This window comes from Leucoraja erinacea, chromosome 6 (genome assembly GCF_028641065.1).
Source record: "Leucoraja erinacea ecotype New England chromosome 6, Leri_hhj_1, whole genome shotgun sequence".
In the NCBI taxonomy this organism is placed as follows: Eukaryota; Metazoa; Chordata; class Chondrichthyes; order Rajiformes; family Rajidae; genus Leucoraja; species Leucoraja erinaceus.
In genome coordinates, this window is record NC_073382.1 from 47579608 (window position 1) to 47605116 (window position 25509).

At 44.4% G+C, this 25509-nt stretch overlaps 1 protein-coding gene across 5 annotated transcripts in view; it reads left to right on the forward strand.

Moving 5' to 3' along the window:
- The window catches only part of atp8a2 (ATPase phospholipid transporting 8A2), a 279344-nt gene that overhangs the window by 118839 nt on the left and 134996 nt on the right, over positions 1-25509 (forward strand). For all 5 annotated transcript variants that reach the window (XR_008723613.1, XM_055636930.1, XM_055636932.1 and 2 more), the window contains exons 15-22: positions 1229-1273; positions 8534-8603; positions 9817-9922; positions 15471-15553; positions 18113-18162; positions 20127-20196; positions 22148-22232; positions 24467-24606. Coding sequence is in view for 4 of the 5 variants with exons in the window: in XM_055636930.1 (XP_055492905.1) it covers positions 1229-1273; positions 8534-8603; positions 9817-9922; positions 15471-15553; positions 18113-18162; positions 20127-20196; positions 22148-22232; positions 24467-24606 (649 nt within the window). In the remaining variant the exon portion in view is untranslated. The remainder of the gene's footprint in view (positions 1-1228; positions 1274-8533; positions 8604-9816; positions 9923-15470; positions 15554-18112; positions 18163-20126; positions 20197-22147; positions 22233-24466; positions 24607-25509) is intronic.

The following is a 25509-nucleotide window of genomic DNA, read 5'->3' on the forward strand; positions in this document are numbered from 1 at the left end:
TAGTGTAATTTTCTTTTCCACTAAACTGTTTGTGAACCAGAAGTTACCTAACATGTTTGATCACTTAGAGTCATGATCATGCAGCACGGGAACAGGCCCTTCGGCCCAACCCATGCCAACCAACGTGCCCCATCCACACAAGTCGCACCTGCCTGCATTTGCCCCATATCCCTCTAAACCTATCCTATCCAAGTTCCTATCCAAGGTACACAAAAATGCTGGAGAAACTCAGCGGGTGCAGCAACATCTATGGAGCGAAGGAAATAGGCGACGTTTCGAGCCGAAACCCTTCTTCAGACTGATGGGGGGTGGGGGGGAGAAGGAAGGAAAAAGGGAGGAGGAGGAGCCCGAGGGCGGGGGGATGGGAGGAGACAGCTCGAGGGTTAAGGAAGGGGAGGAGACAGCAAGGGCTAGCAAAACTGGGAGAATTCAACGTTCATGCCATCCGGACGCAAGCAACCCAGGCGGAATATGAGGTGCTGTTCCTCCAATTTCCGGTGTTGCTCACTCTGGCAATGGAGGAGACCCAGGACAGAGAGGTCGGATTGGGAATGGGAGGGGGAGTTGAAGTGCTGAGCCACTGGGAGTTCAGGTAGGTTATTGCGGACTGAGCGGAGGTGTTCGGCGAAACGATCGCCCAACCTCCGCTTAGTCTCCCCGATGTAAATCAGCTGACATCTAGAGCAGCGGATGCAGTAGATGAGGTTGGAGGAGATACAGGTGAACCTTTGTCGCACCTGGAACGACTGCTTGGGTCCTTGAATGGAGTCGAGGGGGGAGGTGAAGGGACAGGTGTTGCATTTCTTGCGGTTGCAACGGAAAGTGCCCGGGGAGGGGGTGGTACGGGAGGGATGGGAAGAATTGACAAGGGAGTTGCTGAGGGAGCGGTCTTTGCGGAAGGCAGACATAAGGGGAGATGGGAAGATGTGGCGAGTGGTGGGGTCACGTTGGAGGTGGTGGAAATGGCGGAGGATTATTTGTTGTATTTGCCAAGTTCCTGTCCAAGAGTTTTTTAAACGTTGTGATACTACCTGCCTGAACTACCTCCTCTGGCAACACTTTCCCTACACCCACCACCCTCTGTGTGGAAAAAGTTCCCCCTCACCTTCCTATTAAATCTTGTCCCTCTCACCTTAAACCAATGTCCCGATGAAAGTGTTATAACTATTTAATTCTTATGGTTCTCGAGTTTGGGTATTACATTTACAATGGAATTTTCTTTACTCAGCCATATTACGGATTCTGATATTGAACGGTCTTCTGATGAATTGGGGTAGGATAATTTTTTTAATTTCATTTGCTACTGTATTACATACTGCAAATTTAATGTAGCTTGTAAGCATGGGAACAGGCTTTTTGGCCCACCGAGTCTATGCCGACCAGCTATCTCCGCACACCAATGCTGTCCCACACACACTAAGGACAATTTACAATTATACCAAGCCAATTTTACTTCGGAGTCACGTGAGTGATTCCGTGAAGATCCCAGCCCCAGTGCGCATGTGCGACATAATCGCACAGCTGTGCAGAACGCGGCCAGCGGGAGTCGGCAGCTCCCGCATCCAAGGAACGTGAGGTAAGTACTTACCTTAATCGGGCCTTGTGGTTTTTGCTCCAGGGGGAGCAAAGCCGAGAGGCAGCGGCCCCCGTTTCGACTCCAGCGAAGGAGCCGACAGTGGAGGGGGAAAGGCGCTACCCGGACCGCAAACGCTGCGGACCGCTGCAAGGAGCTGCGCTGATGCCGGTCCGCTGAACAGCTGTTTGGTGAACAGCAGCGGACTGGCGGGAAATTTAAAAACCCGACCGGCAGCCCTGCAGACTCCTGACAAGGAGAATCGCCGCCCGGGAACCGCTACAATGCCGCCTGAAAAACGGCAGGCAGCCTCTACATACAGGTAAGACAAAAATCTTCCCAATTTAACAGGTTCTACAGGAGCCAACTTCCTCCAAAACTGGAACAGGTTGGAGACAGCAAAAATAGGTATGTCTGTCTCCCCAAGCCAGAGGAGGTCATGGAGTTCACCTCCAGGAAAAAAGGGGCACTGGCTGAATGCCAAGGGAGCTGACACTCCTACCCCAGTGCTATTGCACTAGCCATCTCCCTTGACGAGGGATTGATGCAACAGCGGAGTTTGAGCTATGCCTCCTCCAATTTACAGCACACCCTTTTGCTCCCTCTTTTGAATCTAGCTAAGGAGGCCAGGGCTGGGCTGGCTTAAACGCTGGGCAGGCGGACGAGAACAGCAGTATGCCAGGGGAGCAGGATCAGGAAGAGCTACTGGGTGTCGTGGGCCACTACATGGCTCCTCCACGCGACCATCTTCCCAACAAAGCCCTGCAGGAGCAGGCCTTTCTAGAGGCAAATCCGCAGGCAGCTGGGTCAGCAGACTCGCAGACAAGCAGCGAATTCTGAAGCTCCTAACAGAGGGTCAAGATGTTACCGCCTTTGCTCGTTTTTTCCACGGATCATACTCACCTGGCAGGCGAGACGCCATGATCACCAAGGTGGTTCTCCCAGGATGAGACTATCCCGTTGCACTACCAGGGTGCTGACGCCTAAGATGTTCCCAAATTTGGGATACTCGACTGAACAATGGTGCATATAGACCTGCCCGCAACCCCAAATATACGGGGCTATGCAAACCGCTGCTGCGGGAAGAGAGGCAGCTAAACCTGTGCGCCTCATGAGGGCAGGCCATGGAACGAGCAGGATATCGCATCCAACACCCAGCTGGCAGCACCCCTCGGCATCCACCAGCAATATCAAACAAGGACTGGTGAAAGCCTGGCGACCGCTTCACATTACCCCCAAAGTTCTTTTTAGACAGGGGCCCAGAGCGGAGCCGTGGGAAAATGCGCCGCCCCACCGACAGCACCAGCATACCAGCAAACTAGGCCTTCATGAAAAAACAATAAACATGGAGGTAGGTAGTCTGGTTCCTCCCAGTTTACACTAAATAAGGGTGTTCTACTAACTGCGGGGGGGGGGGGGGGGGGCATTTACACTTGTTGATAAAGCATGGGATGCTGTCACAAATAACTAAAATATACTCAACAGTATTAGAGGATAAAAACGAATTCAAATTGGGCATATTACCGCCAGTTCAGCAATGCGCCCAAAGGGCATTTTCTCCCTCTAAGAAAAGAGAGTGAGAAGGTCAAGCTGAACTAGAAAGGCTCATTACTAAACGGATCATGGGAGTAAACATGAACCATTGGAATTTGTATTGAATATATTCACAAAAACTACAAAAGATGGTGAATGTAGCATCATCATTGATCTAATATCACTAAATAAATCTGTTGAGTATATACACTTTAAGATGGAGACTGGTTTTTGTCACTGCCAGACATCTGATCTCCCAAGGATACCTATGGGGAGCATTGATATGGAAGATGCTAACTATCTTATACCCATACACTAGGATCATTATAGATACCTATAAAAAAATAAAAAAAAATAAAAAAAATAAAATAAAACAAATGGATATCCCGGTTAGGGCAACCATGGGAGCATAGAGCATTCCCTATGGTCTAACCTCAGCCCTAAACTATTATAAATATTAAAAACGGCCATGAAAATATTAAGAAAACAAGCATAATCATGGCATATATTGGATGATGTCCTCATATTAGGGGAAACAAAGGAATTAGCTGTGGCAGCAGTTCTAGCTACGAAACAGCTCCCTAAAGCTCTGAGGTTTTTCCCACGCCCAGATAAACCAGAAATGAAGCGTTAACTACCAAGGATTATCTGGGCTTCAATAATAATTCCGTCCATATGACTGTTACTTTGCCAAGGTACTTGGGTCACTATAATCAAATCATGAATGTACCCACTGAAGCTATATCACAATTAAGGTGGTGGGTAGACATATATTTGGCATAGTTTTCAGCCCTATTATCATCACCAATCCCAACTTGGTTATTAAAAACCGATGCCAGTACTTTAGGCTGGGGAGCAACTAAACTCCATATCCAGCACAGGTAACAGATGGACCAATTCACAAACATCGTTACTACACATACCGGGCATCAACTACTTGGGATTGGTGATCGCCTATTGGGCTAAATAGCATATGCATTTCAAATGCAGCACGTACATATGTGGTTACGGATTGATAATACTATGGTGGTGGCTTATATCAACCATATGGGGAGCATAATAATCATTGTTGTGCATCAAATTGGTCAAACAAATCTGGCAATGGTGTGTCAAAAGACATTTTAACTATCAGCTGCCTATGTCCTAGGAAGCTAGAACACAGTGGGAGACACCATGTCACGGGGTAAAATTTATGATTACATTGAATAGATGTCAAACCCAAAATATCTGCTAACGGTATTAACCAGTTTGAAAGCCAGATATCAATTTGGTTGCACAAGACGGAATCACCAGTAACCTATGTATGTGACTTAGGAACCAGATTAGAGGCAGCAGCGATAGATGCCTACACGCTGGAAGGGGGAATTTCTGCTTTGCCTTCCTCCCTTCTGCCTCATCAGACGGGCACTTCGCAATACAGATGGGAGTCTCCGAGATATTGAACGTGCCCGACCGGCCTACACAGCCATGGTTCCCAGTTCATCACGACACGGTGGGCGAGTCACCTATGGATTTCCCTAGTGGACCATGGTTGCTGACTCAACCCAGTATCAGGCACAAGCCACCCATGCCAGGGAAACATCAAACTCCTGGGTGCAGGGTTTGAATAGACCTTACCAGGGACTGGGATTATCTAAGGGACCACCATGTCGGCATCCCTGCGAACAGTCACTAAAAGCTAACATGGGTAAAATACTGCCACGACGCAGGGACAACATACCGAACTATTCAACCACTGACGTATTGGAGTTCCTGGAACATCTACACCATGACTAAAAGGTGAGTTACAGTGCCGTAAATACAGCATGAAGCGCCTTATCTGCTTATCTAAAACAGCATGACAGCAGAGCATGGGATCCCATCCACTGAAGGTAAACTTATGAAGGGCAACTATAATAATAAGCCCCAAAAACCCAGGTATACCCATGTATGGGATATTGGTGTGATATTGACATATCTCAGAGAATGGCACCAGCCAGATCCCTCAGCTTGCTTAATCTATGTTAAAAACGCTCATGCTTATGGCTCTCGTACACGCTCACAGAGTCCGGTCACTCCATAAAACTAGACTGGATAACATGGTGATTACCCCAGACGCATCACGTTCATATTTTAGGTCTGGTAAAATCTAACTCGCAGGTATATGGGACTAGGCGAGATTATGAGTTCGGCACGAACTAGTAGGGTCGAGATCGCCTGTGTTTTCCGTGCTGTAGTCGTTATATGGCTATATGGACCAGGAACGCCCAATTCACTGGTGGGATTCCGGGCCTACCCACCAGAGTCCAGGTTGAGTGTGGTGACCCATCTACTACTATATATAGACACAACCCACAATCTTAGAGGGAGAGGAAAGCCTATGGGTCAACCACAGTAACCCCAAGACGGGGTACGAGCCAAACCACTCCAAGGTGGCTCAAACAGGTACTGAAAGCTGCCGGAATAGATAATAATACATTTAATCCCATTCCACTAGGGCAGCATTGGTATCAGCGGCTGAACGAATGGACATCCCGGTTGACCACATTCTCAATACGGCTGAATGGTCAAGGGAACGACGTTCAGAACATTTTTTATTATAAACCGTTGATAAACCTGATTTAATTGCAGAAAGAATATTACAAACTGCAATATTAATTTAAGCTCAGGGGAGCTCTTTATGTTGTTATTGTTAACAAATACCTTTCTGTTTCTTGTGAAAGCAGATCCACTGGTTGATTACGATAACACTTCCTCCCTCAAAAACTTCGGCAGTGAGTGAAATAAAAACTGTTACACGGTTTGAAATCACAGACCTTTGGAGTCTTCACGGAATCACTCACGTGACTCCGAAGTAAAATAGTAAGATTAAACGAGTACTTACCAGTATGAAGTTTGATCTGTATTTTATGAGGAGTTACGGTGAGGTATTACGTGCCCGCCGCTCCCACCCTCATTATATAGATCAAACTAATAAACTGATGTCTCATGATCTTTACTATCTTACTTCAAATATTGTGTCTATCCTGTGATTTCACACCGCTGCTTCGAAGTATGCCGCACATGCGCACTGGGGCTGGGATCTTCACGTAATACCTCACCGTAACTCATAAAATACAGATCAAACTTCATACTGGTAAGTACTCGTTTAATCTTACTATTAATCTACGGTTAATCTACAAACCTGTACGTCTTTGGAGTGTGGGAGGAAGCAGGATACCCAGGAGAAAACCCACGCAGCTCACCGAGAGAATGGCCAGCCATTGGAGTTCCACCATTGGAATTCCATTAGAAATGTACACATCTTGTTAATTCTAAAATGTAGACGTGTGTTTGTACCACTCGACATAGTAGAACTGCTGAAACATTGAACTGCAGATGCTTGTTTACAAGTGACAGGGTGCAAGTAACTCAGCGAGTCAGGCAGCAACTCAAGAGAACATGGATGGGTGATGTTTTGGGTCGGGACCCTTTTTAAGATTGATTTTTTTTTAGGTTGGGACTCTTCAAATTTAATCTGATGATCTGGCACCTCCTTTAATCCAGCCAAAGTTAATAGAAGTGAAATCCCCCCCCCCCCTCCCCTTGTAGTCCCCCTAAAAATGTGGCGCCTAGGCCGGGTGAGGTGGCCGATATTGACCTCCTCGGGACTTCTGTGGCAGATCCATTCCCAAAACTTGCCCCGTACATCTTTAACTTTTTCCCATCTCGCCTTAAAGCTATGGCCTCGGGTCCTTGAAGAGTCAGGTCCAGAGTGTTTAATTGTCATATGTGTTGACAACAGAACACTGAAATTGTTCAGCAACTAAACTATCCTACCAACAATTAGACAGCGGTCCTGAGCTACTACCTACCTCATTGGAGATCCTTGGATTATATTTGGACTTTACTGGACTTTATCTTGCACCAAACGCTATTTCCTTTATCATGTGTCTGTACACTATGGATGGCTCGATTGTGATCATGTATTGTCGTCCCACTGACTGGTTAGCACGCAACAAAAGCTTTTCACTGTACCTCGCTACATGTGACAATAAACTAAACAATAAATTCTTACTCGCAGCAGCATATCAGGCCTGTAAATGCAATCTTCATAGATAGCATATAATAAACAAAACTAATTCAATAAACTAATAACCCTATTGCAAAAAAGTCCTCAAACTGTTGAGCATCCTGGACAATACAGCTCACCCCCTCCATGGCGCACTGGTCAACCTGTGAATGTACCCCACCCCCCCTCCCAATCATTGCACATCCCCCAAGCCTTCCACTCATCACTTTAATTTCATGAATTTTGGTGTTTTGTATATTTTGTGTTTTTATGACTATTGGCAGATCAATTTCCCTTCTGGGATAAATAAAGTCCCAAAAAGTCGTAATGTAAGTCCCAAGCTATTCAGGTGACCAAGATAGTCCATAGTTTATGGTTGAGGTTAGTGTTGGGTAGTGTTGTTGGGAAGAAGCTATACTTGAACCTGGTGGTCACGATTTACAGCCTCCTATACCTTCTTCCTGATGGTAGGAGTTACATTCTGCCTTGTGGGAAAAAAAGGTTTCAACTGATTATCCTACCTCATAAGTAAGAAGTCAAGTAAGAAAGAAGGAAGAGGATAGGTTGGGTGAGCGGGAAAGCAAGAAGGCAGATTATTATCTGAATGGTGTCAGATTGGGAAAAGGGGAGTACAACGAGACCTGGGTGTCTTTGTACATCAGTCACTGAAAGTAAGCATGCAGGTACAACAGGCAGTGAAGAAAGCTAATGGCATGTTGGCCTTCATAACGAGAGGATTGAGTAAAAGAGCAAAGAGGTCCTTCTGCAGTTGTACAGGGTTCAGGTGAGACAACACCTGGAGTATTGTTTGCAGATTTGGTCTCCTAATTTGGGGAAGGACATTCTTGGTATTGATGGAGTGCTGCGTAGGTTAACAAGGTTAATTCCTAGGATGGCGGGACTGTCTTATGAAAAAAGATTGGAACAACTGGGCTTGTATTCACTGGAATTTAGAAGGATGAAAGGAGATCTTATAGAAACGTACACAATTATTAAGGGATTGGACAAGCTAGATGCAGGAAACGTGTTCCCGATATTGGGGGAGTCCAGAACCAGGGGCCACAGTTTAAGAATAAGGGGCAGGCCATATAGAACTGAGATGAGGGAAGACTTTTTCACCCAGACAGTTGTGAATTTGTGGAATTCTCTGCCTCTTAAGGCAATGGAGGCCGATTAACTGGATGCATTCAAAAGAGAGTTAGATAGAGCTTTTTGGGCTAGCGGAATCAAGGGATATGGGGAGAAGGCAGGTACGGGGTACTGATTGTGGATGATCAGCCATGATCACATTGAATGGTGGTGCTGGCTCAAAGGGCCAAATGGCCTCCTCCTTCTATGTTCTATGTTAAGTAAGAAAAAGATGATTAATGATTGCTTATTCTGCTTTCAATTGATAGACAGGCCATTTCTACAAATGAGGCCGATGAGTTTGATGACCCAACATTATCAGATAACATCAATGGACACGTGAGTCTTTATTGCTGTGTTCTCGGGTGTACTTGTGTTTTTTTTAATATAAAACTAGTTTATGCAATGACTTAATCTGACTGAAAATGTTTCTGAAGTGTTTTGTGTCAAATGAATGAAATCAAATTGCATTAAAGGTTTTAACATCAGCATATAATATATTATTATGTCTGGAGGTGAGGAGGAGGGGTGGTTTAGAGCTAGAGGTATCAAAGTGTGAAAACACACATGTCCAGATTTAGGGACATTTTCTTCCCATCTGTTGTTGAGCAACTAGAGAGCGGTCCTGAGCTACCATCTACCATATTGCACACCCTTGGACTATCAGATCAGACTTTACTGGAGTTTATCTTGACTTAATAATTCACGTTTTTCCCAGCATCATTTATCTATACACTGTGGATGGCTAGATTGTAATCATATATCGTCTTTCTGCTGACTGGTGAACACGTAACAAAAGCTTTTCACTGTACCTTGGTACACTTGAGACTCAGCTAAACTCAAACAGACGAAACAAGGATTGAGGGATCTATCTATAAACACAGAGGGGAATCCAGAAATTTGCTTTAGAAATTTGCTTACTGAAGAAAGATGGGTCAAATGTTAAAGAAAACTCTAAAACACACCACTGGGACCGGGCAAAGCAATCAAGTCTATTCTTTATTTCAGATCGTCCAGTACAATCTATACCTTAAAAATACCCAAAGACGGCCTCCATAGCCTTCTGTTGCAAGAAATCCCACAGCTTCACCACCCTCTGACTAAAGAAATTCCTCCTCATCTCCTTTCTAAAGGTACATCCTTTTATTCGGAGGCTGAGCCTTCTGGTCCTAGATTTTCCCCCTAGTGGAAACATCCACTCTACCCAGGCCTTTCACTGTTAAGTAAGTTTCAATGAAGTCCCCCTCATTCTTCTAAACTCCAGTGAGTAAAAGCCCAGTGCTGTCAAATGCTCATCATATGTTAACCCAATCATTCCTGAGATCATTCTCGTAAACCTCCTCTGGACCCTCTCCAACGCCAGCACAACCTTCCTCAGATATGGAGACCAAAATTGCTCGCAATATTCCAGATGGGGTCTGACTAGTGCCTTATAAATCCTCGGCATTACATCCTTGTGTAGTTTGAGTATGTGCTGATAATTGGGTCTTGAAATGGTGGGCCATGAAAAAGAGCTACAAAAATCACGTCCGTTGTGTCTGCTTTTTTTCAGCCAACATCAAATGAAATCCAGGAATTTCTCATTATGATGGCCATTTGCCATACAGTTGTTCCTGAAAAGGACGGGAATGATGTTAAGTACCAGGCTTCATCTCCAGGTGAGAAGTATTGAGCATAACTTTGTGGAACTGCAATTAATAATTGTACAACCAAGTCAATGCACAGTTGAGTCCCTGCATACATTTCCTAAGAACCAGATTCCTTTAATGCAGATATAACATTTTACAATACAATACCATTTATTTGGTTTCTGCAGCCATACAAGAAAAGAACCAAGACACACACCAACACAATTTACATAAACATCCATCACAGTGAATCTCCTCCTCACTGTGATGGAAGGCAAAGTATTGTCTCTCCCCTGCTCTCCATTCTTCTCCCAAAGTCAAAGTCAAAGCCTCCGGCAGGCGCTAGCAAATCCGCGGCCATTTAAAGCCGCGCCGGGCGATGTAAGGCCCCGCTCCAGGCCACTTTCAACCCTGCAATTCGGGCGGGAGAAGTTGCTGGTGCTCCGTGAAGCAGTCTCCCACCGGGGACCCGCGAGCTCCCGGTGTCACCATCCACCGGAGTCGGGTCGCAGCAGTGCGCCATCACAGCTCTCCACTCTCCGATGCCGGCCTGCTTCACGATGGTAGGTCCGCAGCTCCGCAGGCTCCGTGACTTGAGCTGTCGTTCCGGTTATAGGCCGCTCCACGGTGCTAGACCCCAATGACAACAGAGACCTGACAGGGAAAAGGTCGGGTCCCCGCACAGGGAAGAGATTTAAAAGTTTCCCACCCCCCCGCCCCCCACACATACACATTTAAAAACCCACTACAAACTATACTGATTTGTACTGATGATTGAGTTGGAGTCATAGGACCATGCAGCCCCAAAATACGCCCTTTGGCCCAACTAGTCAATGCCGACCAAGATGCCCCATCTCAGTTTGTTCCATTTGGCTGCATTGGGCCCATATCCCTCCAAAACCTATCCTATCCATGTACCTGCCCAAGTGTCTTTTAAGTGCTGTTGTAGTACCTGCCTTAACTACCTCCTCTGGCAGCTCATTCCATATATCCACCACCCCTCTGAGTGATAAAGTTGCTTGTTGAGTTCCTATGAAATGTTTTCCCTTCCGCCCTAAACTTATGTAATCTAATTCTTGATTTCACCATCCTGGATGAAAGTATCTGGCGTTCATCCTATTGCTTCATCACGATTTAGTCATGGCGCCTTGGAATCATGCCGCACGGAAACTGGCACTTCGGCCCAACTCATCCTTGCCAACAACGTTGCCCTATCTAATCCTATTTACCTGCGTTTGGCGCATATATCCTCTAGACCCTTCCTATCCATTTACCTGTCCAAATGCCTTTTTAAATGCTATTGTAGTCCTCGCCTCAACTCCCTCCCCGCAACTCATTCTGTTGTGGTTCAATGTTCTTAAACAGACAAAAACGCAATTTTTAATCAGTGATCAAGCAGTACAATCTTTATTTTCGCCTGGCGGGTGTGGTAGGACTCTTACAGTATGTAGATTACAGACTATACACAGTTCCCATTCCCACACAAAGGGGCAATGATTTAAGTACATATATATACTCCAATAATCAACGATTCAGCAATACCTTATCTACAGAGCATAGTACAAATTTTAAAAAAAAAACAATAAAATTCTTTTTTAATATTTTTTACATAATTATAAATTACTTATAATTTTAAAAAACTATAAACAAAAAAACAAATTTAAAATGTTAATAAATTAAAGTTAAATATAATAATATAAAAAACAGCCTCTTCCTTCTTAAGATTGACAGATCCTTAAGATTGACAGCTTCTTAAAATTGACAGGTTCTTCTGACAGAGGAAGGGTTAGCCATATATGGTTATATGAGAAGGCTATTTTTCTGCAGAACAAGCATTTTGGTTTTTTCTACTTATGACGCACATTATAATCTTATAGAGCAAGGATTAGTGCCAACAGTCTGAACCTCCTCTAAATGTTTATATTACAGAGGAGACATTCATGAAGCTGTACTTGTTATCTCGCTTGTTATTGGAAAAAGGTACATCAACATCTTTGTTAGCCTTGTGAGAGCTTCCTGCTGGCTTTGCAATTAATTAGGAGAAAAGTAATAGCCTGTCTTTAATTTCAGCTGAATCCATTTTTGTTAAGAATAAATCTTTTTAACTTCCACAGTTCCATCTCCCCACCACAGTTAAAAAGTTGCAGGATTTGTTGTGCATTGGTTACTGGGAAATGAGCAACCATTAGCACATCAGTTGGAGAAGATAATCCTAGTGTTATGTATCTATTGTTTATTTGATTTTATATGTTGGTAATTTTGTCACGTAAATAATTTTTGAGATCACATTAATTGCCCTTATATGCAACAGGTTTGTAGCCAACAACTCAATAAATATGTTTTTTTTCTTGTATTTAGGTGACGGGTAGTAAATTACTTGGTAACTAGATTGAGTTAAGAGACAGGAGTGTTTCATTGCCCTGTGTGCTGACCATCTAAGCTGCCATAGAGTGGGTGTGGAGAGGATGTTTCCACTAGTGGGAGAGTCTAGGACCAGAGGGCACAGCCTCAAAATAAAAGGACGAATCTTTAGAATGGAGATGAGCAGGAATTTATTTGGTCACAGGGTGATGAATCTGTGGAATTTATTGCCACAAAAGGCTGTGGAGGCCAAGTTAATGGATATTTTAAAAGCAGAGCTAGATAGATTCTTGGTTAGTATGGGTTTCAGGGGTTATAGGGAGAAAGCAGGAGAATGGGGTTAGGAGGGATAGATAGATCAGCCATGATTGAAGGGTGGAGTAGATGATGGGCTAATTCTGCTCCTATTACTTATGAGCTTATGACCTCCAAGTCAGATCCTTCCTGTACCGTCGGAATCTTACTACCGACGCATACTGTCCTACGGAGAGGAGACGGTTGCCCATCTCTTTGCAGAGTGAGGAGTTGCGAGGAAGGTCTGGAGAACGATACAAGAGAGTGGTGAATCTCTGGAACTCCCTTCCACAGAGGGTAGTTGAGGCCAGTTCATTGGCTATATTTAAGAGGGAGTTAGATGTGGCCCTTGTGGCTAAGGGGATCAGTGAATCCCCTTATGATATGTGAAAAGAAAGAGATTAGTTAAAACAAATGTAGGTCCCTTGCAGTCAGAAACAGGTGAGTTGATCATGGGGAACAAGGATATGGTGGACCAATTGAATAACTACTTGGTTCCGTCTTCACTAAGGAAGACATAAATAATTTGCCGGAAATAGCAGGGGACCGCGGGTCAAAGGAGTTGGAGGAATTGAGTGAAATCCAGGTTAGCCGGGAAGTGGTGTTGGGTAAATTGAATGGATTAAAGGCCGATAAATTCCCAGGGCCAGGTAGGCTGCATCCCAGAGTACTTAAGGAAGTAGCTCCAGAAATAGTGGATGCATTAGTAATAATCTTTCAAAACTCTTTAGATTCTGGAGTAGTTCCTGAAGATTGGCGGGTAGCAAACGTAACCCCACTTTTTAAGAAGGGAGGGAGAGAGAAAATGGGGAATTACTGACCAGTTAGTCTAACATCGGTAGTGGGGAAACTGCTAGAGTCAGTTATTAAAGATGGGATAGCAGCATATTTGGAAAGTGGTGAAATCATTGGACAAAGTCAGCATGGATTTACGAAAGGTAAATCATGTCTGACGAATCTTATAGAATTTTTCGAGGATGTAACTAGTCGCGTGGATAGGGGAGAACCAGTGGATGTGGTGTATCTGGACTTCCAGAAGGCTTTCAACAAGGTCCCACATAAGAGATTAGTATACAAACTTAAAGCACAAGGCATTGGGGGTTCAGTATTGATGTGGATAGAGAACTGGCTGGCAAACAGGAAGCAAAGAGTAGGAGTAAACGGGTCCATTTCACAATGGCAGGCAGTGACTAGTGGGGTACCGCAAGGCTCAGTGCTGGGACCCCAGCTATTTACAATATATATTAATGATCTGGATGAGGGAATTGAAGGCAATATCTCCAAGTTTGCGGATGACACTAAGCTGGGGGGCAGTGTTAGCTGTGAGGAGGATGCTAGGAGACTGCAAGGTGACTTGGATAGGCTGGGTGAGTGGGCAAATGTTTGGCAGATGCAGTATAATGTGGATAAATGTGAGGTTATCCATTTTGGTGGCAAAAAAAAACGGGAAAGCAGACTATTATCTAAATGGTGGCCGATTGGGAAAGGGGGAGATGCAGCGAGACCTGGGTGTCATGGTACACCAGTCATTGAAGGTAGGCATGCAGGTGCAGCAGGCAGTAAAGAAAGCGAATGGTATGTTAGCTTTCATTGCAAAAGGATTTGAGTATAGGAGCAGGGAGGTTCTACTGCAGTTGTACAGGGTCTTGGTGAGACCACACCTGGAGTATTGCGTACAGTTTTGGTCTCCAAATCTGAGGAAGGACATTATTGCCATAGAGGGAGTGCAGAGACGGTTCACCAGACTGATTCCTGGGATGTCAGGACTGTCTTATGAAGAAAGACTGGATAGACTTGGTTTATACTCTCTAGAATTTAGGAGATTGAGAGGGGATCTTATAGAAACTTACAAAATTCTTAAGGGGTTGGACGGGCTAGATGCAGGAAGATTGTTCCCGATGTTGGGGAAGTCCAGGACAAGGGGTCACAGCTTAAGGATAAGGGGGAAATCCTTTAAAACCGAGATGAGAAGAACTTTTTTCACACAGAGAGTGGTGAATCTCTGGAACTCTCTGCCACAGAGGGTAGTTGAGGCCAGCTCATTGGCTATATTTAAGAGGGAGTTAGATGTGGCCCTTGTGGCTAAGGGGATCAGGGGGTATGGAGAGAAGGCAGGTACGAGATACTGAGTTGGATGATCAGCCATGATCATATTGAATGGCGGTGCAGGCTCGAAGGGCCGAATGGCCTACTCCTGCACCTAATTTCTATGTTTCTATGTTTCTATCAGGGGGTATGGAGAGAAGGCAGGTACGGGATACTGAGTTGGATGATCAGCCATGATCATATTGAATGGCGGTGCAGGCTCGAAGGGCCGAATGGCCTACTCCTGCACCTAATTTCTATGTTTCTATGTTTCTATGTTAAGAGTCCTTGTCACGGTTCATTCCAAACAGCTCCACAACAGAGTACACTGTGATTCACAGGCTGTTCTCAGGGACACATTTGGAGACTGAAATCTCGTGCTGCTGGAAGATCATCAACTCGGCGAAAGACGCCCTTTGGCCTGTCCGAACTTGGTTGATGTCCCAGCAGAGCAAGATGTCCGTCTGGGAATGTTGCCGACTGGCCAGCTCCAGACTGCAGGAGTACGCGCTGAGGAACGCACTGAAGCTCGGTGCAGCCAATGCCAAGGCACTGTGGGGGAGGACCACAGTCTAGGGTCTTTCCGTTGCTGTACATTGAGGGGCAGGGCACGGGGGGACCATTCCAACAAGGGAAGGGATATCACCCCTAGGAGCCACATGAGTGGAAAAGATGTTTTGTTTAAAGAAAGGTGCAAACCCTACTGAGTAGGACACTGTTGAATGTATAGATTATGAGAATATCTGGTATTTTTTGCACTTTTTATTTTGTATTTATTTTTGTTCCGAATAAAATTTAATTTGGGAGAGAACTTTCTGACAGGTGTTCTCTTGTGTAGATGAAAGCTCATTGGTAAATGCTGCAAAGAAGCTTGGTTTTGTTTTCACTGCAAGAACTCCTGATTCTGTCGTCATCAATGCCGTGAGTAAAGCGCTTGGTATTTTTTATTCTGGGCTGTGTGTAAGGGAGGAGGGTACAGTCAGGGTGGGGTCCAGAAAGGTGCATGGAACCATATCCGTGTGAGTTTGGTTTGATTGGTCTTCTCCAGGGTCGGTTGGGTTAACATATGATGAGCGTATGACGGCTCTGGGCCTGAACTCACTGGAACTTAGAAGGATGAGGGGAGACCTCATTGAAAGTTACTGAATAGTGAAAGGTCTTGATAAAGTGGATATTGGGAGGATGTTTCCACTCGTGGGAGAGTCTGAGACCAGAGGGAATAGCCTCAGAATAAAAGGACACACCATTCAAAAGAAAATGAGGAGTAATTTCTTTATCAGAGGGTGATGAATCTGTGAAATACGTTCCCACAGACGGCTGTGGAGGCCAAGTTATTGGATATTTTAAACGTGGAGATTGATAGATTCTTGATTAGTTTGTCTGTCAGAGATTATGGGGAGAAGGCAGGAGAATGGGGTTGAGAGGGAAAGATAGATCAACCGTGATTGGATAACGGAGTATACTTGATGGGTTGAATGGCCTAATTCTGCTCCTACAACTTATGATCTTACGAAAACACATTCACCTGTGCCTTAATTATTTTTTGAGCATTGAAATTAGGTATGTTACAAAACTTACCTTCAGCAGCGCTGCAGTTCTGTCACTGGCCGTGTGCGCGACTTTGGCGCCTTTGGGGGGGGGGGGGGGGGCTAAAATGCTTTTTTTCTCCTGCCTGCCGGAGTTTTATTTTCTCGGGGTGCGAACTTATGCTGAAGATTTGTTCCGACTGCCGGTCTGTGAATTTTTTTTTTTAATCGCAAGTTCAGCGCTGGAGTAAAATAAAAATTAGCTTCTAATGCCGTGAACACCGACAACGGGGACGGATTTCAGGTACGGGACAGCGAAAGGAAAACTGTTTATTTAACATATAAACGTGCTTCTTAGGATTACCTTAATCCAAATTTTACGTTGCGAAAAGGTGACTTAGGCCCCATACGAACCAGCAGTGTTTTTCCAGCCGATATGGGGTTTAAATTCACCGCAACCGCAATGTTCAAATCGATCTTGTTCCACTAAAAACCCACTCGCAAGATGATTAAAATGGCCATTAATTTACAGGAATTAAACACTAAATTCCTTCCATTTGGCCTATAAATACATGACAATGAGATTTAAAAATCATGTTATATTATGAATTCTTGTGTGAATGTTAATTGAACACTTAGGCTATTTAAAAATGTTAATCTTTTCTTAAGAAATGGATAGATGTTTAGATCTAGTAATTGAATTTTGTAATTAGCTACAATTGGGTAACTAACTAATTATATGCTTTAATTTCAGGCCATCCAAGTAAGATTGTTTCATATTTGTTTCAGAATGCTTCAATCTATAATAACTGAAAATTTATTTCAGGTCTCTTAATATTTTATAAAGTTACGGACTTTTGATTGTCCTCGATCACATCTTTTGTGTTAAGTCAATGGAAAAGCAATAGGGAACAAGATGCTAATTTCCGAGTATGAAAATGGCCAAAACGTTTTTAATACTGAAGATATGAAAATGAATTAGGTGTCAAATTAAACTTCGTTTTATGCTTTATCTGGTGGGATAAATTGCAGACTTGATTTTTTAAATCTCAATTTTTTTTTAACTTTCCTATTGAAATGGGACAAATTTTGCGTTCAGTTCAAGAGTAATAAGTTCTGCAAGTGGGCAGAGTTGCTGTAAATCCAAAACTTCCTGAACAACAGATGTCTTCGCATCATTCGCAATGTTCATAAAAGACCGTAAGACATAGGAACAGAATTAGGCTCTTTGGCCCATTTGTGTCTGCTCCGCCATTCGATCATGGCTGATCTATTTTATCCCCCTCAGTCTCACTCTCTTGCCTTCTTCCGTAACCTGTAACACCCTCACTATTAATCTCCATTTTTTTAAAAAAACACCAAATGACTTGCCCTCCACAGCCATCTGTGGCAATGAATTCCACTGTCTAAAGAAATTCCTTCTCAACTCAATTTTGAAGATACATCCTTTTAATTCTGAGGCTGTACCCTCTGGTCTTAGACTCTCCCTCTTGTGGAAACAACCTCCCCACATCCACTCTATCTAGGCCTTTCATTATCCAGTAGGTTTCAATGAGGTGGCCCCTCATCCTTCTAAACTCCAGCATCTACAGGCCGAGTGCCATCAAACACTCCTCGCACGTTAACCCATCATCCTCGGGATCATTCTCATAGACCTCCTCCGGCCATGTGATTGCTGATTCCTCGCTGCCCAGCCCCAGTCATTCTCACCTGCTGTAAGTGAATGTGGGCCCTCAGAATGAGTGCACGAGGCAGCTCGTTTTATGTTGAGAATTTGTTAACTTTTCTTTTTAAGAATAGAAGAATTGAGCTTTCCAGAAATATCCATGCAGAATCTCTTTCTTTAAAAAAAGCTGAATGTTACGTGTGCAGTATTTGTTCAAGTGAGTTTATGTACCTCAACAGGTGCATTAATACGATAAAATAATTGATTATATTATTTTTCATTTCCCAGATGGGAGAGAAGCAGATTTATCAGCTTTTGCATGTTCTGGAATTTACCAGGTACTGCTACCATTTTGTATGTTAAAGTATCGTCATTATTGTCACATCCTCTGTATTGGCCCTCACCCAACCCGTCTCGTCTTGCCTGCCATCCTCTCACCCAACCCTTGCCCTCATTCTCCACCTTCACCCACTGCTGCTTTGCAAATGTCTCCCATTCTTTCATTCCTTCCTTCACCTCTGAATGCTTCTTCTTCTCTCTCACTTTACCGGTTGCGTCCCCTCTCAACCTCATCGCATCTCTCCCTCCCCCCTCCCAATCCTTGCACCCCTGTTCTCCTGTCCCTTCCCTCGCACTCCCTCACACGGCCTGTAGTGGCCCCCATTGCCCACCAACACGGTGCACATTATTTTAGTTTAGAGATACAGCATGGAAACAGGCTCTTCAGCCCACGGATTCCATGCCGATCATCGATCACCCTTTCACACTAGTTCTATCCTGCACACCAAGGACAATTTACAGAAGTAAATTAACCTGCAAAAGTTCACGTCTTTGGAATGTGGCAGGAAACTGGAGCACCCAGAGTAAACCCACGCGGTCAAAGAGAGAACTTACAAACTGCGTACAGGCAGCACCCGCAGTCAGGATCGCACCCGTGTCTCTGGCACTCGGAGGCAGCAGCTCCACCCGCTGCGCCACTGTGCTGCCTGAAGTGCTTTTACATAATTATTTACTTTCTCACTGGACCCGGGTTTGATCCTAATGCTTGGGCACTGTCTCTGTGGAGATAGTCTGTGTGGGTTTCCTCCAGGTGCTCCAGTTTCCTCCCACATCCCAAAGATGTGTGGGTTTGTAGGTTAATTGACCCTCTGTGCATTTACCCCTGGTGTACCGGGAGTGGATGAGAAAAGGAATAGTTGACATTTTGGGTTGTTTTGAAAGCGCCCCCTATTCCTTTTCTCTAGACTTACTGCCTAAAGGGCCTGTCCCACTTGCATGCGATTGCGTGCGTTTGGAGCGACCAACTGGAAGAGGAGTTCACGCGAAGCTCGCGCTAAGTACACACGTGACGTCATTTACATCATGCTTACCAATCAGCTGGGCAGGAGAAGGGCCGACTGAATTTGGGCGTCGGGCGGTGACGTCAACACGCAACGCACGCGCTAGGCGTACGCCGTCAAGACGCTGCGTACGCCGTCAAGGCACTGCGTACGATGTCAAGACGCTGCGTACTACTGCAATGCACCTGCGTGCCGACAGGCCATTGGCGCGTGAAGATTTCGGCCACTGCAAGAATTTCGGAGCCACGCGCAATGTCAGGACCAGCCCCGCACAACTCCGCGCTTCTAAGTGGGACCAGCCCCGCACGGCCATACGGTGCCCGTACGCCTCAAGCGACCACGAGGTCGGGTAATTTGCGAGCCAAGGTCGCGAAAGTGGGACAGGCCCTTAACCCGCTGAGTTACACCAGCATTTTATGTCTACAGTATCTTCGGTATAAACCAACATCTGCAGGTTCCTCCTACACATAGAACCAGTGTGAACGATCAATGGTCGGCGTGGACTCGGTGGGTCATAGGGCCTGTCCCCAGGCTGCATCTCCAAACTAAAGAATCAGTAATCAACAACAACAATGAATGAATGAATACGTTTATTGGTCAAGTATTCACATACAAGGAATTTCCATTGGTGCTCCGCCCACACACAGTGACAGTTACGAATGATACATAAACCATTAAACATTAATAATAAAACATTATTGATTAAACGTGTGAATTAAATAACATACCAGAGCAAAACGAGGCTACAGATTTTTGGTTATTAAGTAGAGCTACCACTCGTGGAAAAAGGCTGTTTTTATGTCTGGCTGTGGCAGCTTTGACAGTCCGGAGTTGCCTTCCAGAGGGAAGTGATTCAAAGAGGTTGTGGCCATGAATGTACAAGTAGAATCTGGAGACTGGCCATCATATACTTACTTAAATTATTCATTATCATGTTGTCAATTTCCTTTCTTCCCCAACAGCCACAGGAAGCGAATGTCAGTGATCGTTAGAGTACCATCAGGAAAGATTCGTCTCTACTGCAAAGGAGCAGTAAGTATCTGGATATTTCCTCTCTTTCCTTAGAAGGCTTAGGAAGTTTGGCAAGGAAGGGAGGTTGCAGAAATTGCAGATAATTGTGGATGAAGTCCAGTCCATTACACAAACCGACATTGACTCCATTGACTCCATCTACATTATTCCCAACAACTCTCCCCAACTTCCACAGATGTGCCAGAGAAAGTATTTCATTGGGAAACATCACATCACCGCATGGGTTGGGGATAACTCCATCCAAGACTGCAAGAAATTGCAGAGAAATGTGGACGCAGACCAGACCATCACACAAACCAATCCTCCCTTTCATTGACTCTATCTACACTTCACTTTGCCTCGTCAAGGCCACCAGCATAATCAAGAAAAAGTCTCGCCTCGGTCGCTCCCTCTTCTCCCCTCTCCCATCAGGCAAGAGATACAGAAGTGTGAAAATGCAGACCTCCATATTCAAGGACAGTTTCTTCCCAGCTGTCATCAGGGAACTGAACCCGATCCTATCAAGAACTAGAGAGCGATCCTGAGCTACCGTCTATCTCATTGGAGATCCTCAGATTATCTTGAATCAGATTTTTCTAGACTTTACCTTGCACCAAACAGTATTCCCTTTCTTCTGTATCTGTACACTGTGAACAGCTCGATTGTAATCATGTATAATCTTTCCGCTGACTGGATAGCATGCAACTGAAAAGCTTTTCATGTACCTCGGTATACATGATAATGAACTAAACTAAACTAAATGCTTTCGCTAGTGCACAAAATGGCACAGCTTTGATTATGTATCATCTGCAAATACTTTTGATACAATCATACCGTGTGGAAATAGGCCCTTAAGCCTAACTGCCCATTCCGACCAACATGCCCCATGTACACTAGTCCCACCTGCCTGCATTTGGTCCATATCTTTCAAAACCTGTCCTATCCGTGTACCTGTCTAAATGTTTTTTAAATGTTATGATACTACCTGCCTCAACTACCTCCTCTGGCAACTCGTTGCATACATTTACCACCCCTTGTTTAGATTCTTAGAGATAGAGCGCAGAAACAGGCCCTTCGGCCCACTGAGTCTGCACCAACCTGTGATTCCCTGCACTATCCTACCCACTGGGGACAATTAAAAACATTTTTTCACCAAATCCAATTAACCTATAAGATGTACATGTTTGGTGTGTGGGAGGAAACTGGAGCACACGAGGAAAACCCGTGTCACGGGGTGAAAGTATGAACGCCGTACAGGCAGCAGCTGTTGTCAGGATTGAACCTGGGACCCTGCCGCTGTAAGGCAGCAACCCTACCGCTGCGCCACTGTGCATTTTGTGGAAACACAATTTTTCCCTCGTGTTCCTATTAAATCTTTTACCCCTCACCTTAAACATATGTCCTCTGGTTCTCAATTCCCCTGTTCTGGGTAAACGACTCTGTGCATTTACCTAGATAGACACAAAATGCTGGAGTAACTCAGCGGGTGAGGCAGCATCTCTGGAGAGAAGGACTGGGTGACGTTTCGGGTCGAGACCCTTCTTCAGACTGTTGTCAGGGGAGGGGTTGGGACAAAGATGGAATGTAGGCAGAGACAATAAGACTAGTGGGAGAACGGGGAAGGAGAGGGAAAGCAAGGGCTATCTGATGTTAGAGAAGTTAATGCTGGGGTGCAAACTACCCAAGCGACATATGAGGTGCTGTTCCAATTTGCACTGGGCATCACTCTGACAATGGAGGAGGCCCAGGACAGAAAGGTCAGATTGAGAATGGGAGGGGGAGTTGTGCATTTACCTGATCTATTCCTCTCATGATCTTGTACATCTCTATATGACCACCCTTCACCTTCCTGTGCTCCAAGGAATAAAGACAAAGCGTGTTCATTTTGACCGATTGTCATCATTTCGCATCATTTAGAATTTCTGTAAGATATTTGGAAGATGAGCTAAATAAATATCTTGCCTTTCAACAGGACAACGTCATTTTTGAGAGACTTTCTCAATTGTCAAAGCACAAAGTTGAGACTTTGAATCATCTGGACCAGTTTGCTGCAGAAGGTGAGGAAACCTGGATGTGAAATGACTTCTATGATGTCCTTGTCTACCAAGATGCCCTTCTAAGCTAGTCTTATTTGCCCGTGTTCTGCCCAAATCCGTTTGAACCTTCCCTATCCATGTACTTGTCCAAGTGTCCTTTAGTGGAAATGGGAATTAGAAGAACTCATGTACAGAGAAATTGTGGAGTGTTGCAAGAATAATAGGGTGGTCATTTTAGTTTAGTTTAGTTTAGAGATAAAACGCAGAAACAGGCCCTTTGGCCCACCGAGTCCGCACCAACCAGTGACCCCCTCACACCAACACTTTCCTACACACACTAGGACCAATTTTACCAAGCCAATTAACCTCCAAACCGGTATGTCTTTGGAGTGTGGGAGGAAACCAGAGCATCCAGAGGAAACCCACGCAGGTCACGGGGAAAACGTACAAACTCTGGACAGACAGCACCCGTAGTCAGGATTGGAGCCCGGGATCACTGGCGCTTTAAGGCAGCAACTCTACTGCTGTGCCACTATGCCACCTGTAGGGGATTTTCCTTTTCCTAATATAGACAGGGAACGCTATAATGTTGAGTGCTTAGATGAGATGGAATTTGATGAGAGTGTGCAGGAAAGTTTCCTCAGGCAGTCTATAAAGGGCCCTGCTGAGGGTGGGGCAAAGGTAGAACTGCTCTTGGAAAATAAGGGCAGGGCAAGAGACTGAGCTGTCCGTGGAGATGTACTTTGGGACCAGTGACCATAGTTTTATTAGTTTTTTAAAACAGTTACGGAAAAGGACAGAATCGGTCCACACATTCTAGTTCTAAATTGGGGAAGGTGAATTTTGATGGAGCTTGCAAAAGTTGATTGAAATAGTTGGTCTGTGGGCAAAGGAACATCTGACGAGTGGGAGGCTTTTAAAAGTGAGAGTTCAAAGTCAGCATGTTCCTGTCAAAGTGCAGGGCAGGCAGCTGTAGGGAACCTTGGAGGACTGGGGAATCTGAGTCTCTGGTCATTAAAATAAAATGGTACAGCAGAGGAACAGGGCGTTTGGCCCACAATATCTGTGTCAACCATGATGCCAAGACTAATAGTCAATAGCCTATAGCCAATTTTATTCGTCACATACACCCAATACATTCCAGAACAAGGGGTCACAGTTTAAGGATAAAGGGGAAATCTTTTAGGACCGATATGAGGAAAACTTTTTTCACACAGAGAGTGGTGAATCTCTGGAATTCTCTGCCGCAGAAGGTAGTTGAGGCCAATTCATTGGCTATATTTAAGAGGGATTTTGATGTGGCCCTTGTGGCTCAAGGGATCAGGGGGTATGGAAAGAAGGTAGGAACAGGAGACTGAGTTGGGTGATCAGCCATGATCATATTAAATGGCGGTGCAGGCTCGAAGGGCCGAATGGCTTACTCCTGCACATATTTTCTATGTTTCTATGTTTCTAAATGTGCAGTGAAATGAATTTGCCAGCAGCGGGTACAATTAAAATAGAATACACAATACACAATAAGATTAAACACAAACATCCACCACAGCTTTCTTCACTGTGATGGAAGGCATAAAGTTCAGTCAATCCTCCTCCTCGTTCACCCGTGGTCGGGGCCATAAAATCCTCCATAGTGACCGCTACGGACGGCCGGATGTACAGGCCCTGTAGTCGGGACGGTCGAACACACTCCGCGGCTTGGAGGTCCCGAATCGGCAGTTTCGTACCGGAGACCGCAGCTTCAGGATGTTATAGGTTGCGGGCCGGCGGTCGGAGCTCTTCTCCGGGAATCCCCGGCGAGGGATCCCAGGCTCCAGACGCTGTGTCCAGGGCAGCCGTCTCGCAGCGCCCCCATCGACCATCTCTTAGCTGCCTGCACATTATCAAAATCCCTCCATTCCCTGCATATCCGTGCCTATCCAAAAGTCTCAAATTCTATTATTGTGCCTGTTTCCACCACCATTACTGGCACTGCATGCCAGGCAAGCACTACCCTCTGTGTTAGGTCGTTAAATGGATGAACCCCCTGCACATTTGCTTTTAACCTTTGTCCCTCTCACCTTGAAGCTAAGCCCTCTAATATTAGATATTTCTTCTCTTTCCCAAATTGTGAATTCTTGTTCATTGTCTCCCTTAACCCATTCCTATGGAGTAATTTAATTTTTGTTCCCCTCGGAGGCAAGTTTTGTATTTAAGCTTAAGTATTTTTCTGGCAGTGGTTTGTGTCCTTTGCTGAAGAGGTTGTAACTGATTTTCAGGTTTGAGAACACTGTGCTTTGCCTATGCCGACCTGGAATTTAACGACTATAAGGAGTGGGATCAGATACATCAAGAAGCCAGCACAAACCTTCAGGACAGGGTCGCCAAGCTCGAGGAGTGTTACAATCTCATTGAAAAGGTGAGGGGTGGGAAACCTACTATCATTCCAACAACTACAATTAAAATTTAAATTGAAAAACAACCAATATTTTAAATATCTTCAGATTTGCGACTTTGTGAAAAAATAAATACAAGGATATCAAAAAGTAACTCCTGACTTATTGGAAGAAGCAATGAATATTGAAGCTGACTCACAAAAATTAATATCCTATTTATATAATAGTATTCTAAATATAGACCTACCATCGACAGAGGTACTTAGAGAAGAGTGGGAACGGGAATTAATGATAAAAATTACGAAGGTTAAATGGGAAAAATACTTGATATATATTCACAAATGTTCAATTAATGTAAGACATAATCTAATTCAATTTAAAATTGTACATAGATTATATTATTCAAAAACAAGATTGAACAAATTTTACCCAAATATATCCGCCACTTGTGATAAATGTCTAGCCCAAAAGGCAACTATAACACACTCCTTAGTTTCCTGCATAAAACATTATAGATTTTGGAATGATATTTTTGAAATACTTACAAAATTATTCAAGACAAGAATGGAACCTAATACTGAAATGATTATATTTGGTGTAATGGAAGATGGGAATAAATTGAACACATCTCAAAATTTATTCCTTAACTATGGTTTAATAATAGCAAAAAAATTAATACTTAAATTTTGGAAGGGTACATCAATACCAACGCTTAAAATGTGGATTGCAAGTATGTTGGACACCGCTCATCTTGAGGAAATGCGATTCCTCCTAATGGATAAACCAGACCAATTCATAACGAGTTGGTCTCCATTCGTCGTTTTTTTGGAATCATATGGTGCAACACAATTGTAAAAAATAACTGTTTCAGGACTGGACGAGGGTTGGTCAAGATTATAAATAATGATCTCCTTTTCTTTTCACTA